Source organism: Lactuca virosa, chromosome 6 (genome assembly GCF_052849685.1).
Source record: "Lactuca virosa cultivar CGN04683 chromosome 6, Lactuca_virosa_CGN04683_v6, whole genome shotgun sequence".
Lineage (NCBI taxonomy): Eukaryota > Viridiplantae > Streptophyta > Magnoliopsida > Asterales > Asteraceae > Lactuca > Lactuca virosa.
In genome coordinates this window covers 58,136,853-58,153,925 of record NC_136431.1, presented here as the reverse complement: position 1 = coordinate 58,153,925, position 17,073 = coordinate 58,136,853, and the positions used below count along the sequence as shown (strand labels likewise).

Below are 17,073 nucleotides of genomic sequence, written 5' to 3'. Positions count from 1 at the left end.
TATGATTGTTCCGATTACTCAATGCTCGAATGTTGCTTGCTTTGTGCTTTTTAGGAGTTCCCAGTTGCTTTAGCTAACTAGTAAGCGAACACACTAAGTTACATATTGTTGAAACTAAATAATTTTAGAAGGTTAGGTTTAACTCTATTGCGCAACTCTTGTCTGAGTCCAACCGTTGTAGTGTGATACCTTTCATTCGAAGAATTATCTGGTGTCGGCGACATGTAACTGTATTCGTGAGCTAGATAGAGGAGGTTAATGGAAGTTTCTTCTACAGCTAGTGGCAGAGAGTAGTGTGGTGATTGCCCTAGGAAAACCTAGGAAGAGATTTAGTGTTGGGAGCCTTATCTTGTTGAGGATGGTATGTGTGGTCAAGGAGTGACTTGGAGGATTGAAAGCAATCCTTGAGGAGAGTACGAATAGATTAGGAAGGTAGTATGGGCCTGTACTACTGGAAGTAGAGGATCCATACTCAAGTCAAGGAGAACTGCGATGAAACCAGGAAACTGATAGAGTATGAGACTCCTCGATGTATATATATATATATATATATATATATATATATTGATGTGTATTCTGATAGTTTATATGGTCTATTTTCAGTATCATGACTCTTCGAGGCAGACCTGTTAGTGGTTCTGGTACTGGTGAGGGTTCAGGCTCAGGTTCTGGAGCAAGGCAGTTGGATGATTAGACGCGGGAGTTCATTTCGTCTGAGATTACCCGCAACATATTTGGGCAGACTCCTATGATATTTGGTACGATCAATGAGGGTATGATGTAGGTTTTGGAAGAGCGTTTGGGCTCTTTCCATTCTAATATGGTGGCTTTGATTGGGGCACGTTCGTTGACCTTCAGTGAGTTCCGAGCATGTGGGGCTCCGACGTACTTCGGGGAGAAGGACCCGATCACGAGCAGACTTTGGTTTGCGGATGTCGCTAACGCCTTCTGCAGTAGCAATTTACCTGATGGGGAAAAGGTCAGACTTGCTTCCTGTCTTCTGAAAGACAGAGCTTGAGACTGGTGCGAGGAGGTTGTGCGCTCCGTTGGTGATGAGGAAGTTGATTCGATGACATGGGATGATTTTATGACTAGATTCAGAGCTGAGTTTGCACCAGTGATTGAGGTGCAGCAGTTGGCGAGGGAGTTCTAAGACCTTCGCCAGACTACTGAGATGGTGGCTGAAATCACTGAGATGTTCCGTGAGAGGGCGTTGTTGGTTCCGCAGCATGTGACGGACGAGGAGATGAAGAAGGTAAGATACCATGAGACGCTGAGGAGTGATATTCGTCAGTTTGTTAATCGATCCAGTTGCAAGACACTGGAGGATATGATTGTGAGAGGCAAAAAGAGGGAGATTGATCTTGAGATGGAGAGGAATAGGAATCCGGATCAAGATAAGGTTTAAGGGGATTCGCGCAAGAGGCCCAAGGTATTTGATTTGAGATCGAAAGGCCAGCATGGTCGGAGTCGATATGGCAAGTGCGGTAGGATGCACGATAGGGCGTGCAGGGTGGGTGGTTCTAGTTGTTTCAAGTGCGGTCGGACAGGTCATATTAGCAAGGATTGTACTGCTACTACTACCACCACCCCAATATCTAATCTGATTTGCTTCCATTATAATCAGAGGGGCCACAAGAAGGCCCATTGTCCGAGTTTGGCAGCAGCAGATCCAGTGGTAGCACCCACTCCAACGACGCTGAGGATCATTGATGGCCGTCAGGGCAAGGCGGATGCGCCAGTGGTGAAGAGTAGGGCTTTTCAGCTGGCGGCCGAGGAGGCTCGCGTGGCACCTAATGTGGTGACGTGTATGTATCATCTTCTTATCTCTTTATTTATGTTGTATTGCCTTCTTATATTTGTGTATTTTATTTTAGGATCGTTCCTCATGAACGGTATCTCTGCATTGATATTGTTTGGTTTGGGGGCTACCCGGTCTTTTGTATCGCTTGTGCTTAGCAAGAGGTTTGTTGGAGCTCCAGGGGAGGTAGATTGTCCTTTAGATGTTGAGATTGCAGATGATCGATCTGTTTGGGTGTTGAAGGTTCATCGGGGCTGTGTTCTTCATATGTTCAGCGAATAGTATCCGATTGATCTGGCTCATATTCCTTTGCGCGGGAACAAGGTTATCATAGGGATGGACTGGTTGAGCCCCAATGGGTGCTAATCGACTGTGAGCAGCAGTTAGTACGTATTCAGACCCCAAGTGCGGGAGAGTTGGTGGTTTAGGGAGAGAGATCAACGTAGTCCGATTCTATGTTCAGCGGCTAGAGCCAGACTCTATCTTCATCAGGGTAGTTATGGATTTGTCACCTATGTTATGGATACCCGAGATAAAGGGTAAGGCAACCGTGGATGATGTGCCGATTGTGCGGGAGTACCCGGATGTGTTTCCAGAGGATTTGCATGGAGTGCCTCTGGAAAGGCAGGTGGATTTTAGGATTGACCTGGTTCCTGGTGCGGCTCCGATAGCCATGGCACCGTATCGGTTAGCTCCTCCAGAGATGCAGGAGTTGTCTACACAGCTGCAGGAGCTGTTAGACAAGGGGTTCATTCATCCGAGCAGTTCGTCATGGGGAGCATCGATCCTGTTTCTGAAGAAGAATGATGGATCTCATTGGATGTGAATTGATTACCAGGAGTTGAATAAGCTAACGTTGATGAACCGTTATCCACTCCCGAGGATTGATGATTTGTTCGACCAGCTTCAGGATGCATCTTGGTTTTCCAAGATTGATTTGCATTCAGGTTACCATCAGATAAGAGTCGGAGAGGAGGATGTGCAGAAGACAGCCTTACGTACTCGTTATGGTCATTACGAGTTCGTGGTGATGCCCTTCGGGTTCACAAATGCTCCAACCGTGTTCATGGACCTCATGAACCGCTTATGCAGGACGATGTTGGATTAGTCTGTGATTGTATTCATTTATGATATCCTGGTCTATTCCAAGACCCAAGAGCTGCATGAGGAGCACTTGAGGGAGGTTTTGGAGACTTTGAGGAGGGAGAGACTTTATGCAAAGTTCTCCAAGTGTGAGTTCTGGTTGCGCAAGGTGCGGTTTCTTGGGCACCTTGTCAAATAGAACGGTATTCTGGTTGATCCAGCTAAGGTCGAGGTCATGATGAGATGAGATATTTTGAGGTCTCCATCTGAGATTCGGAGTTTCCTTGGTTTAGCAGGTTACTATCATAGATTCATTCAAGATTTCTCCAAGATAGCGGTTTCTCTGACTCGGTTGACGAAGAAGAGCGTCACTTTTCATTGGGGGCCTAAGCAACAGGCAGCTTTTGAGACCCTAACGTAAAGATTATGTGAGGCTCCGATTTTGACCCTGCAGGAGGGTGTTGAGGACTTCGTGGTTTATTTTGATGCTTCGATCACAGACTTGGGTGCACTTATGATGCAGAGGGGTTGTGTGATTGCATACTCTTTGAGGCAGCTGAAGCCTCATGAGGCGAATTATCCGACGCGTCGTTTAGATCTGGGGGTTGTGGTTTTCACCCTCAAGATTTGGCGACTTTACCTCTATGGGGTCTGTTGTACTATTTACACAGTTCACAAGAGCCTGAGGTATCTGATGGATCAACTGAATCTGAACATGAGGCAACGTCAGTGGTTAGATGTGGAGAAGGATTACGATTGTGAGATCTTTTACCATCTGGGGAAGGCCAATGTGGTGGCCTATGCTCTTAGCCACAAGGCGTTCGTGGCTTCGATCAGGGATATTTGTTTGAGGATGACCGTGATCACTCCGCTTTTGGAACAGATTCAGGAGGCTCAGATCGAGGCTATGAAGGAAGAGCACCAGAAGAGTGAGCACATAATGGGCCAGGTGGCTTTCTTTGATTATGATAGTTGAGGGTTATTGACTCTCCATCGGAGAGTATGGGTTCCGTATTGGGGTGTTGTGCGTCAGGTCCTGATAGAGGAGGCACACAAATCGAGATTCTCCATTCATACCGGGGCGACGAAGATGTATAGAGATCTTCGTCCTGATTATTGGTGGCCCTGCATAAAGCGGTATGTAGCTTGGTACGTGGAGAGGTGCTTGACTTGCAGGAAAGTCAAGGCATAGCATCAACGACCTCACAACAAGATGCAGTCGTTGGATATTCCCGTTTGGAAATCGGAGGAGATTACCATGGATTTCATTACGAAGTTGCCACGGACTGCACGTGGAGTGGATTCGATTTGGGTCATCGTGGATTGTTTGACAAAGAGCACGTATTTTATCCAGATTCAGGATAGTATCTCTACGGAGAAGTTGGTTGAGGTATACATCAGGGAGGTCGTAGCACGACATGGGGTTCCGGTTTCGGTTAGGGATGAGCGTGGGACGGAGCCGATACCGACCCGTACCGTTCCCGATTTCCTGAAAACCGAATTTGGTCGAAAGTCAATCCCGAGTACCGAACCGAACTAACATCACTAGTACCAGTACCGGGAATGGTACCGGTTTTTGGTACTAGTACCGGTACCGATTCCCGAATTTCATATATTTGGAGTACCAAGTACCGGCCCATATTTTTAAATTCGGTACCGGTTCCGGTATGGTACCGGTACAAGATCGGGATTTGGGACAAACTGCTCATCCTTAGTTTCGGTGGTTTCAGACAGGGACGACCGGTTCACTTCTAGATTTTGGAAGAGGTTCCATGACGAGTTGGGTACTCGTCTCCATTTTAGTACGACTTTCCACCCGCAAACTGACGGTCAGAGTGAGTGAACTATTCAGACCTTGGAGGATATGCTTCAAGCGTGTGTTTTGGATTTTGATGGGAGTTGGGATACTTATCTTTCATTAGCGGAATTTTCGTATAACAACAGTTATCATGCAAGCATTGATCGACCTCCTTTTGAGATGCTCTATGGGAGGAAGTGCAGGACTCCGATTTGTTAGGGTGAGGTCGGTCAGGGAGGCATGGGGAGTACCGATGTGGTACTCAAGACTACTGTGTTGATTCAGCAGGTTCGGAGTAGACTTCATACATCTCATACTCGGCAGAAGAGCTATGCCGACAAGTGCCGATTAGATCTAGAGTTCCTGGTTGGGGATATAATTATCCTGAAGGTGTCACCTTGGAAGGGTGTCATCCGATTCAGGAAGAGGGGCAAGTTGGGCCCCAGGTATATCGATCATTTCAGGGTTTTAGATCGGGTGGGCCGGGTTGCTTATCACTTGGATCTTCCGGTGGAGCTTAGTTAGATCCATAGCACATTCCACGTCTCTTAGTTGCGGAAATGTCTTGTGGATGATTCCGCGGTGGTTCCATTGGAGGATATTCAGGTGGATGATCGCCTGAATTATATCGAGAGACCGGTGGTGATTTTTTGACCAGAAGATGAAAACCTTGAGGAACAAGGTTATTGAGTTATTCAAAGTCCAGTGGCAGCATCGCAGGGGTTCAAAAAAATGTGGGATCCGAAGGACGATATAAAGGAGCGTTACCTATAGTTGTTTGGGGCAGCGGACTTCGAGGATGAAGTTTGATTCAAGTGTGGGAGAATTGTAACACTCGGAATATGGTAAGTTTCCTTTTAGCCCTTCTTGTGAAATTCTTTACATTATGGTCCCCTAGCTAGTGCGCGGGGAGTACTCTATGAGTACGCTTAGTGTACTAGCCTATTGTTGATCACGAATTTCACCCATGTATGCGGGGCATACGTAGAGTACGCATGGTGTACAGGGTGTAGGTGAAAACCCTAATTTTTAGGGTTTGCACCCTATTTAAACAACTTAAACCACCCCTTGGACATTTATTGACCATCCTCCATCTCCCTATACCCTCAAAACGAAACCCTAAGTGCATTTGGTGAGATTTGAGCTTGAAAGTGAGTATGTTGGTGTTTTATGGTGTATGGTTTTTAACTTCGCGAGGTCATTAGTAGATGACATAATAGCCCTAGTAATTTTCTGGATTTCCTTGGATACGGTAGCCAACCCCTTTTAAATTATTTTTGTTACTTCATCAGATGCCGCTTTTCTCTTTTTATTTTGCGTCGAGTCTTTAGGATTTGGATCGGAGGAAGTTGCGTGTTTTAAGGATTAGAATTAGGTGATGGAAAATTTTCTCCTTCTTCGTTATCAGTATTTTAATTTTTTTGTCACATCAGTTGCCGATTTAGCTATACCACCTGCAATTCCATCTTTACCAAAAACATTTGCCAGTCGCTTGTATGTAGGGAATGGTTTATTTGTGACATAATTTTTGATTGGATGTTTCTAGTAAAACAAACAAAGTTACAGGTAAAACCACATGTTTATTACTTAGATATGCCGACAAATAAACCGGTATCATCTCTACCGCCGATGACAACAATGTCTTGAAGGATGACAATCAACGCATCCTCTTCTTCTTGAGTCCATTGACGCCTATCTGTCATGATTTGTTATCTGCTTTTGACATATTATACATAACAATGGTAAATAGATAAAAATGTCAAATATAAAAATAATTCATCCACTAAGTTAGTTAAAATTAATAAAAAAACATGCACAAAATTCAAAGTTGTTGACGTCCATAGCAATTACAACTAACAAACTTAAAAATAAAAGTTCTACAATTCAAAAACAATCTACTAAGATCTAGTTGACATCCAAGAATAAAACATTTCTTGGGCTAAATCATCCCTACATTGAGTCCATTCGTTACTTGATTCAACAACATCCACAATTTAAAATTGATTTAGTTTCTCTTCCCCGATAGGCATATCTTCAACAGTGTTAGACGTGTTTTCCTCTGGATCAAGAGCCATGTGTGTTCTAATTATGCAGAAAAGCACATGCCATGACTATTCTCCCTTGAATTCTTATTGGATAAAATGGAGGACTTCTTAATATAGTCCAACGTCTCTTTACTAGACCAAAACATCTCTCAATACCATCCAAACAAAAACTATGTCGTGGATAAACCATTCCCTACATACGAGCGACTGGCAAATGTTTTTGATCGAGCTACATGTGGTATGACATGGTTGAATTGGTGTCTGACGTAACATAAAATCAAAATATTGATAATGAAGAAGGAGAAAGTTTTCCATCGCCTAATTCAAATCCAAAAAACACTGCAATTTCGTCCAATCCAAATCCTAGTGCAAAATCAAAAGAGAAAAATGACATCTGAATAAGTAACACAGATAATTGAAAAGGGGTTAGCTACCATATCCGAGGAAATTCAGAAAATGACTAGGGTTATTACGTCTTCTACTAATGACCTCGCAGAGTTAAAAACCATACATGAAGAGTTGAAGACCATGGAGTTGTCTTCTTCAGAAATCATGTGGGTTTTTTTAAAGTTAACAAAAGTTTGTTACCGATGTGGAATAGTTTGAATGCAGCTACCAAACCATTTTTTGTGAAGACTATACTGGAAGAAGAAAATTGAAGTTTGTTATTTTTTATTTAAAATTATGGATTTTGGAAACCATTTGGGTTTGAAACTTTGTTACTTTGAAGCAATTTCTATTATTTGGTATTAGAACTTGTTTTAATATGATAATTTTTTTAAGAAAAATGTTAATTTTGAAGTTAAGTATGTTAAATAGAGTTATTATTAACATTTTTGCCAAAGGGTAGCATGGTTTTTTTTATATCAAGTTGTGTCCGATTCTATTGTTACCAAACAGTTTCACACAACTTGTTATGTTCTGTTTTAGTCTTACCAAACGCTATACAAATTATTTGTTCAGTCCAATTCTTCTCCACTCTACCAAACCGTAATTACCTACCAAAACAAAACAAAATGGCAAAGATTACCTGAGAAGAGAAGAAACTGTCAGAATTTTAGGTTTAAAATCTATAAAAGCCACTATAGTTTGAACAAAATTTGTTTGGTTTTTAAGCACCCAAAGATTTTTTTGTAATAATAATAATAAAATGAGTTTTGGTTTTGGAGTTAACATTTTAAAAATAATCTTTGAATGTTTCATAAAAAATCGTTGAATGTTTCCCGGAGTATTTTTGGTTTCATGAGTCCTGTTACATTACTTCTTCATAAAATATTCATTAATACTAGCAGCCAAAAAACACATGAAATACATCTTACAAATCAAAAAGAAAAAAGACGACATCGAATCCGCCCTAACAGAACACCTCCGAATAATGTTGTAAATGAACCGAACGTTCGACGAACTGATCATGAACCGTTCGGCGGGAAGTTCGTTTATTTAATAAATGAACGAACATGAACACAAATTCCCGTTCGTTTAGTTAAACGAACGAACATGAACAATGGTCTTGTTCGTTCAATTATGTTCGTGAACGTTCGTTTATGTTGTTCGCTTATGTTCGTTCATTCAAGTTCTTTTTATGTTCATATATGTTCAATTGTGTTTGACTACAATACTATATTATATGTCTGTTTATGTTCATATATGTTAGTTATGTTTATTTATATATGTTCGTTTATGTTTATGTATGTTAGTTATTTTTATTTATCTACGTTCGTTTATGTTTGTTTACCCCGTTCACGAACATGAACAACGTAAATTTTTAAATGAACGAACATGAACAAGAAAATTTGTTCGTTTATTCATTCGTGTTTGTTCATTTGTTCGGCTAACTTAAACGAACGAACATGAACACACCTGTGTTCATTTTCTTTCGGTTCGTTTACAGCCCTACGTCCGAATCAATGGGGCCTACTGGGGTCTAAACACCCTGGACATCCTAGGAAAACTCAAAGCCGTCGAACAAGAAGCCATCATTTCATGGGTCATGAGTTGCCAACACGAATTCGGCGGCTTCAGCGGCAACATAGGACACGACCCCCACTGCAATCCAAATCCTCTTTCTCTCTCTCTCTCTCTCTCTCTCTAACAAAACCCAAATCCTTAATTAACATCCCCGAAGTCTCAACCTACATATCCACCTTACAAAACAAAGACGACTCGTTTTCAGGCGATAAATTGGGGGAAATCAATATGCGATTCTCTTACCTCACGATATGTTCGCTTTCACTTTTGAAAAGTTTAGACAAAATAAATGTGGAAAAGGTCATGGAATACATAGTATCTTGTAAGAATCTAGACAAGGGGTTCGGGTGTACGCCTGGCGCTAAGTCACACTCGGGGCAAATCTTTTGTTGTGTAGGCGTGCTTGCGATCACGGGGTGTTTGCATTATGTGGATAAGGATTTGTTGGGGTGGTGGTTGTGTGAGAGGCAAGTGAAATCTGAGGGGGTGAATGGAAGGTCGGAGAAGCTTCCGGATGTTTGTTATTCGTGGTGGGTGCTTTCGAGTTTGATTTTGATTGATAGAGGTTATTGGATTGATAAGGAGAAGCTTGTGAAGTTTATTTTGGAGTGTCAGGATTTTGAGAATGGTGGGATTTCGGATAGGCCGGATAATGCGGTTGATGTTTTTCATACGTATTTTGGAGTTGCGGGGCTTTCGCTTCTTGAGCACCCGAGATTAAAGGCGATTGATCTGGCTTATGCTTTGCATGTTGATGTTATAAATAGAATTTTTCTCAAGTGATGGGTTATACATTTTTACTTGTTAAAGATTAGGTTATTGTTTGTTGATGTGTTAAAGTTATACTATTTTTTTGTTTGTTTTGGTCTTTTGGTTTAATCCTTAGTTCAACGTGAAAATCTACTTAAAAAGAATTTCAAATGATTCCCGCACAGGACCTTACGCGGGCAAGGAATGGGCCGCACATAAGCCACACAAGACCTTACACGGGCCGTGTGGGATCCTCACGCAGGCCGCGTGACTTCCTGCACTTCAAAATTTGAAATTTTTCTAAAAACTTGATTTTTGGCCAAAGTGATTCCTGCAAAGTACCGGTTTCAAAAACACAACAAAATTTTGGACCAAATGTGAGAATAAAGCTTGAAAATTTTCAAAAATGAACACTTTCAAAACAAAAAAAAACATTTTCAAAATCATGTTATTCTGTTTATAATAGACGAAAGCACAATACTTCCAAAAATGCCCTTCTTTAACATCTTTGGCGAGACTTCCTCCAATCTTTTCTTCAATATTTTGGGGTGTCCAAACGGACAATGAATTGGACATTTGCATCAAAACCTCTGTAGAAAGGCTTCAACCGATGTCCATTAACCTTGAAAACTTACCCCGTGTCAACATTTTTTAATTTCCACACCTCCATTGGGACTCTTTTCTTGTACTTGACTTTCTTTTTACGGGAGAACCATATCGGACTTAGACCTTTGATAATAGCAAGCATCCAACCATATTCTTTCTTGTACTTGTTTAGTAAGGTGACCAACTCTTCCATCTTTGACATGGTGGTCGAGTTGGTGACCGGTTGGGCGTTTTCTTTCTCGAGATATGTATCATTTAAAGGGTCCGATAGATTTATCATTTTCGGATCTTGTGGTTGGTCTACCACTGGAGTTAGTTTCTCAGTGATAGTGGGTGGCTCAAACTCTCTTTCGTTAACCCCCAACATGAACTCTATAGTTTCATTGACATCTTTCTCAATTTGTTCTTCCTCCTTGACAGCCTCTTCCATTTCTACTCCTTCTTCCTCTTCTCCATATAACACTCTTTGGCCATAAAAAATTATCTCATCTTTGAAAGGAATGGCACATGTGTTATGCCATGGGATCTCTTCAGATGGCAGTTTCTCTTGAGATTCCATTATACTTATTGATTGAGCAAGTTGTGTTATTTGTTTCTCTAAGCTTTTGAGGCTAGCTGGGGTTGTTTCTTGGAAAATCTAGGTATATGTGGCAATGCTTTTCACAATTTCCTCTAAGGACATGCTTTGCATTTCATGTTGTTAAAGAGGTGGAGGATATGGATGTTGAAATTGTGGAGTTGGTTGGTATTGGTCACTTCTCCAAGCTTGGTATGGGCTTTGGTATTGGTTGTATCCCCAAGCTTGGTTGTTGTCCCACCATTGATCATGTTGAGGTTGATCATAACTCCATTGGTTTGACCAGTAGTAGCTTCCCCTTTCTTGCACTTCTTCCCATTCTCCTTGTAAATATGGACACATGTTGGAATTATGTCCATTTTGAGTGCAATTATTGCAAGGAAGAGTTGTGGGTTGCACACTTTGGTCACTTCCAATCATCATAAATAAATGAGCTAGCTCGGAAAGTTGGTCTTCAATGCAATGAGTGTTCATTTCCGAACCATACTTTTTTTTTGGGGGGGGGGGGGGTTAAATTAGAGTGTCTGCATAATGAGATCTAGGCACAGAGAAACAAACTGATTAAATCAAAACCAATCCCCGACAACGGCGCCAAAATTTGGTGGTTGTTGAGGCCAACAAAATTAATAACCCTAAATCTTTTACATTAAAATAGTGTATAGTGGTAAAGTGGTCGAATCCACGAAGATTGGTAATCTTTTATAACTCTATGAAAATCTCTTTGTAAAAATACTTGTAAAATGACAATAAAAGTAAAAAGGGGGGTTTTGGTCTTTTGAAATACTTGAAATAAACTAGAATTAAACTAAGATTTAAATAGATAATTTCAACAAAAACAAGGGTTTGATGTAAAATCAATAAGAGAAAGATGGTTGACTTAAGGTTTCCTCACTTTGACTTTTGATGAACATATCATTAGAATCCAATGGTGCAATACTTGTTTTAAATCCTTAATTTGGCTATAGTAATTTAAGAAGCATGAGATTACCTAGACTTTTCTTAGTTATTAAAATGGTTAGAGAAGCTCATAACAATTTCCTTAGTCAAAGTCACAATTTTCATTAAGCATGTAATTAGTGAAAGTCAACTAGCATTAAGAACCAAAAAGTCACCAAATCCAAGAGGAGTCAAATGCTTTCACTACCATGTTGGAGAAAATGTTTTTATGATTGTGTGAAGCAAAACTAACACAAAAATTATTTGTTGCTTGCTAATTTGAGGATTCTTTACTTAATCAAGAAATCAGCCAACTAATCACCACAAACACATTTAAACTCATGAATAAAAACATACAAGTAGTGATAAGATGTTAAAACATAAAAAATTCTCATAAAGATTCAAGAACTAGTTCATGGAGTCTTCAACATTCAACAAAAGTTCAAAGGATTCCACAAAAGTCAACCATGTTTTGTCTAGCCAAGCATGGCTAAACTCAAGACAACAAAGTAAGAAAAGATTGTACCAAACATTTTACAAGATTCAAGAGCAAAGAGATGAAGTTCTTCAAGGTTCTTGGCCTTCAAAAATGCTCCAAAATCTCCAGAGAATGCTCCCAAGTTCGGATGTGCAAAAGTTTAGAAAAGTGGCACGCCAACCTTCCCCATATAGACTTCCAATTAAAATCCCAAAATTGCCCCTACAGGAATCCATGCGGGCCGCGTGGAAATCTTACGCGGGCCGCGTAAGATGACGGATATTTGGGCTTCTTCAATTGTTGGTCCTGCACAACTTAGTTCATTGGCCCAGTTTGAGTCCAATCAGCTTCTAGCCCATTTTTTCTTAAGTTCTCTTCAGTTTGAGCCTAATTTTTCTTCTCCAAATCACTCATAGCTCTCGTAATCGCTCGATCATTAATTCCCGAACGTTTGAAAAAATTCTTCCATCTTCTTTTAATTAAGAGGCCATATTCTTCCATGCTCCATCCATCTAAAGTCCATTTTTGCAGCACCTCCACTAGATATTAAGCCCAAGATCCTTGTGGTCCTCCAAGTCTAACCGTTTTCCATAAGTCCCGAACATTCCTGCTCCGCTAGACTCCAAAAACCTGCAATTATGCTCACGAAATTCGAAAGTACCCGAAAGTGGTCATAAAATAACAAAAAGGAAAATATGCATGGAAATTAACTAAAATATGAATGAAATGTACTAAAATAAACTATAAAAAGAAGTAAATAAATTAAAACAATCAGAAAGTTATGCGGAAAGATTAATTTGCAGTTCTTGAATCGAAGTGAAAAAGAGCTCTGTGAATCTAACACCTATGAAACAAGGTTACATTAGTGTTATTGTTAGAATGTTTCATGGTCGATTTGATTATATTAAAAGACCCACTTTATCTTCAATCCTAGTCTCTTCAGCCAAGTAATTTGCAAAGAACTCTTTGTGTATTTGACCAAATTGAAATACCCACTTTATCTATTTGGAACATTATGATCTGATGTTTTGCATAGAGCAATCGTGAAAATGAGAACAAGAGAGAGAAACAAAAAATGAGAAATTGAGAGAGAAACGAGAGGGAGGAGGAGATTAGGGTGTTTCTTGTAACACCCATAAAATTCATGAAAATTTAGAACTTTTTCAAGCATTCAAAAACCATTATTTATTACAAAATGTTTTCAAAATACTTTCATATCAGAGTATCCCAGAAATCAAATCATAAAAACGTGAGGAGGTGGACGATCAAGCCTTTGCCTTCCCGCGATTATCCGAAGTACCTGAAACAAAATCCAAAACTGTAAGCCCGGAGCTTAGTGAGTTCCCCCAAAATACCAACACCATGCAAACCCTAACAATATCATAGTAACCAGCATGCATATAGAGTCTGTAGTATGACTGGACCGCCCTCACCGGGCCTTGAGTCTATCTGGCCCACTCTCAGAACCTTCAGCATGTCTGGTTAGCCCTACCGGGCCTTCAGCATGTCTGGACCATTCTCCGGGCCTTCGGTCTGACTAGTATGCCCCATTGGGTATGCAGTCTATCCGGGTCACCCTAGGTATGTTGGCCTACAACACAAAGCAGGACCGCCTCAACCCACCCCCAAACATACAATCAACATATAGATAACAATTGCTAGCATGTACAAACATTCAGACCGATCTAACAGATCACTAATCATAGCATCATCCTATATACCAGGATATCGACCTAACAGGTCACTAAACATAACATCATCTTATATACCAGGATACCGATCTAACATATCACTAAGCATATCATCATGCGATAACTAGGATAACAATCCAAAAGGGTCGTCATTGGTACCAAGCAATCTCCCTCTTCATGCACGACCACCAGTAACTCAAACTCATATCTCAGTTCATCTTGGTGGCCCCCGGTTGAATAGAGAAGCAAGACTTATGAGCCTCCTCCAGTACAATCTGTCTGACCCCACAAGACATCGGAACCTATACCCGACCACAACGGGTCAACAATCCCCGACTATCCTGCACAAATCGGGTGATCTCGTCCCTAATCCTCTCAAGCTTCCAGTTCTCCTGCCGCACACCCTCAGCCTGAACTTCCCTAATCAAGCTCACGAGTGGAGAATCCACAGATATCCTCATACATGCTGCTAAAAACAGAAGATTCATCCGAATTGCGGCTCAGGGCATCTGCAACCACGTTCGCTTTACCCGGATGGTAAAGGATCTCGCAGTCATAATCCTTGACTACGTCCAGCCACCTGTGCTGCCTTATGTTCAGGTTCGGATGATCCATGATGTGTCTCAGGCTCTTGTGGTCCGTGTATATGGTACAGCGGACCCCATAGAGATAATGTCTCCAAATCTTGAGAGCAAATACCACTGCTCCCAACTCCAAATCGTGTGTGGGATATCTCGTTTCATGCAACTTCAGCTGCCGCGATGCATAGGCTATCACCCATCCTCTCTGCATAAGGACTTCTCCCAATCCGGTGATCGGTGCATCACAGAACACCATGAAATCCTCAACTCCCTCAGGGAGTGTCAAAATTGGCACCTCACAAAGTTGTTGTCGCTGAGTCTCAAATGCAGTCTGTTGCTCAGGGCCCCACCGGAAATCCACCCCCTTCCTCGTCAGACGAGTGAGGGGTACTGCAATCTTGGAGAAATCTTGTATGAATCTCCGATAGTACCCTGCCAATCCCAAGAAGATCATGATAGCCGAGGGAGATTTCGGAACCTCCCACTGCATAACCGCCTCGATCTTGGTCGGATCAACCAAAATCCCCTCCTGGTTAACGAGATGTCCAAGGAACTGAACCTCTCGTAACCAAAACTCGCACTTCGAGAACTTGGCATACAGCCGTTCTCGCCTCAAAACTCCCAATAGCTCATGGAGATGCTCCTCATGTTGCTCTCTAGTCTTGGAGTATACCAAGATGTCATCTATAAACACAATGACCGAGTGATCGAGCATCGGTCTACATACCCAATTCATCAGGTCCATAAACACCATCGGCGCGTTGGTGACCCCAAACGACATCACCATGAACTCGTAATGTCCATAACGAGTCTAGAATTTGGTCTTCTACACGTCCTCCTCCCTAACCCTGACCTGATGGTATCCGGACCTCAGGTCTATCTTGGAGAACCAAGATGCTCCCTGCAACTGATCGAAAAGATCATCTATCCTCGGGAGTGGAAAACGGTTCTTCATCGTCAACTTGTTCAACTCCATGTAGTCAATGCACATCCGGTGTGAACCATCCTTCTTCCTGACGAAGAGAATCGGCACTCCCCATAGAGAACTGCTCGGAAGGATGAACTGCTTGCCCGACAGTTCCTACAGCTGTGATGACAGCTCCTGAATCTCGGGTGGTGTCAATCGGTACGGTGCCTCGGCGATAGCGGCCGCACCTCGCACTAGGTCAATCCTGAACTCGACCTGCCTCTCCGGAGGCACTCCGGGTAACTCCTCCAGAAATACATCAACGAACTCTCTGACAACCGGAACATCCGAAAACGAAACTTGATCCCTGACCCGCGTATCCATTACATACGCCAAATAACACGTACACCCGTGATGAATATACTGTCGAGCCCTGGCAGCTGAGCAAAACCCTGAACCCAATCCGGTGCCCTCGCCGTAGATAATCAGTTCTCCCCCACTTAGGGTTCGAACTACCACCCGCTGACCCTCGCAGTCGATCATGGCACCGAAGCGACTCAACCAGTCCATACCTACAATCACACATACATCCCCCATGGGAATTGGAATCAAGTCTATCCGGAAGGATACCCCGAAGATCTCCAAAACGCAATCCCGATAGACTGAAGAAGCAGAAACCCCGTGTTCGTTGGCGATAGAGACTCGCAGCTGACACTCTAGCCCGCCTAAAGGCAAACCGAACTCCCTACTGAATGACCGAGAGACAAATAACTGACTTGCCATGGAGTCAAATAATACTAACGCAGGTAAAGAGTTCACTAAGAACGTACCTAATCATAGGTATAAACATATAAATATATAAACATATATAATCAATAAGATAAAGGATAGAAACATACCAGCCACCACATCCGGTGTTGTCCTGGCCTCCTCGGCTGTAAGCTGAAAGGCGCGTCCCCGAGCCCTCAGGGGCTCTGCTCTACCCTAACTCCCATCAATAATCCTCAGTGTAGCCGGTGCTGGAGCCTGTGCCGGCCGGGCAGCGAGCAATGGACAGTTGGTCTTCATGTGACCAACTTGATCGCAGTGATAACATATCCTCATATCCTGGACCGAGGCTGACTGGTGGCAATCCCTCGCAAAGTGGCCCTTCTTGTCGCATTTGCGGCACACACTACTGGATCTACAAACTCCAAAATGACCCTTCTTGCACTTCCCACAAGTGTGGTCGTGCTGGCCCCCAGATGTAGAATCAACGGTCTTGGACCGCTTAGGCGCAGGCTGTGACTGCGTTTGTGACATCCCCATTTTCACGGCCAGAAAAGACCGATTTTGTTTATGCTTTATAAAAATCAGAGTACTTCTTTTGATAAAAATGTTGCGGAATTTGTTCCCAGTAAAACATGATAAGTACGTTATCAAAGCATTTATGAAGAAATGTATTTTTATTCATTTTAAAACATTGGGGTGTCATCGTCAATACAGAAACATAAGCATAAACAGAACTTACATTTATTTACACTAGTGATCTACATCTCTTTTAAATCCCTCGGTGTAAAGTAGCTTCATATCGACACTTGTGATACAAATAAGCTTGAGTGGGTCAGGTTGGGAAACCTGGTGAGTACATAGGGTTTTCAACCCACAATATTATAATTATTATGTTAAACATCAAACAATCAACCCAATTACCCATCCCCCATTATCTTCTTTACTCTTAAGGATCTACCCTAAGATTCAGTTATTCCTCGTTCATTCATTCCTAAGGGTATCCTAAGGAATCGGCACTAAGTCTGCATAGTCACCAGGGTTTATCTCGTTTATTGACAACATCGTTTTTAAAAGTCCACTC

At 42.0% G+C, this 17,073-nt stretch overlaps 1 protein-coding gene across 1 annotated transcript; it reads left to right on the top strand.

Moving 5' to 3' along the window:
* Positions 1-1,174: 1,174 nt before the first annotated feature.
* Positions 1,175-9,478, top strand: LOC145121561 (geranylgeranyl transferase type-2 subunit beta 2-like). Its single transcript, XM_079057287.1, has 5 exons — positions 1,175-1,402; positions 7,530-7,533; positions 8,017-8,094; positions 8,626-8,739; positions 8,862-9,478. The coding sequence occupies exons 1-5, from the start codon at positions 1,175-1,177 to the stop codon at positions 9,476-9,478; spliced, it is 1,041 nt and encodes a 346-aa protein (XP_078913413.1).
* The last annotated feature ends 7,595 nt before the right edge of the window (positions 9,479-17,073 follow it).

What these genes read in the sequence shown, in the direction of transcription:
- LOC145121561 (XM_079057287.1), top strand. Translation starts at nt 1,175, where the DNA reads ATGGTGGCTGAAATCACTGAGATGTTCCGTGAGAGGGCGTTGTTGGTT. An exon ending in ATCCGCCCTAACAGAACACC is followed by an intron (nt 8,095 to 8,625) that starts TCCGAATAATGT and finishes TACAGCCCTACG; the next exon opens with TCCGAATCAATGGGGCCTAC. An exon ending in GAGTTGCCAACACGAATTCG is followed by an intron (nt 8,740 to 8,861) that starts GCGGCTTCAGCG and finishes AAGTCTCAACCT; the next exon opens with ACATATCCACCTTACAAAAC.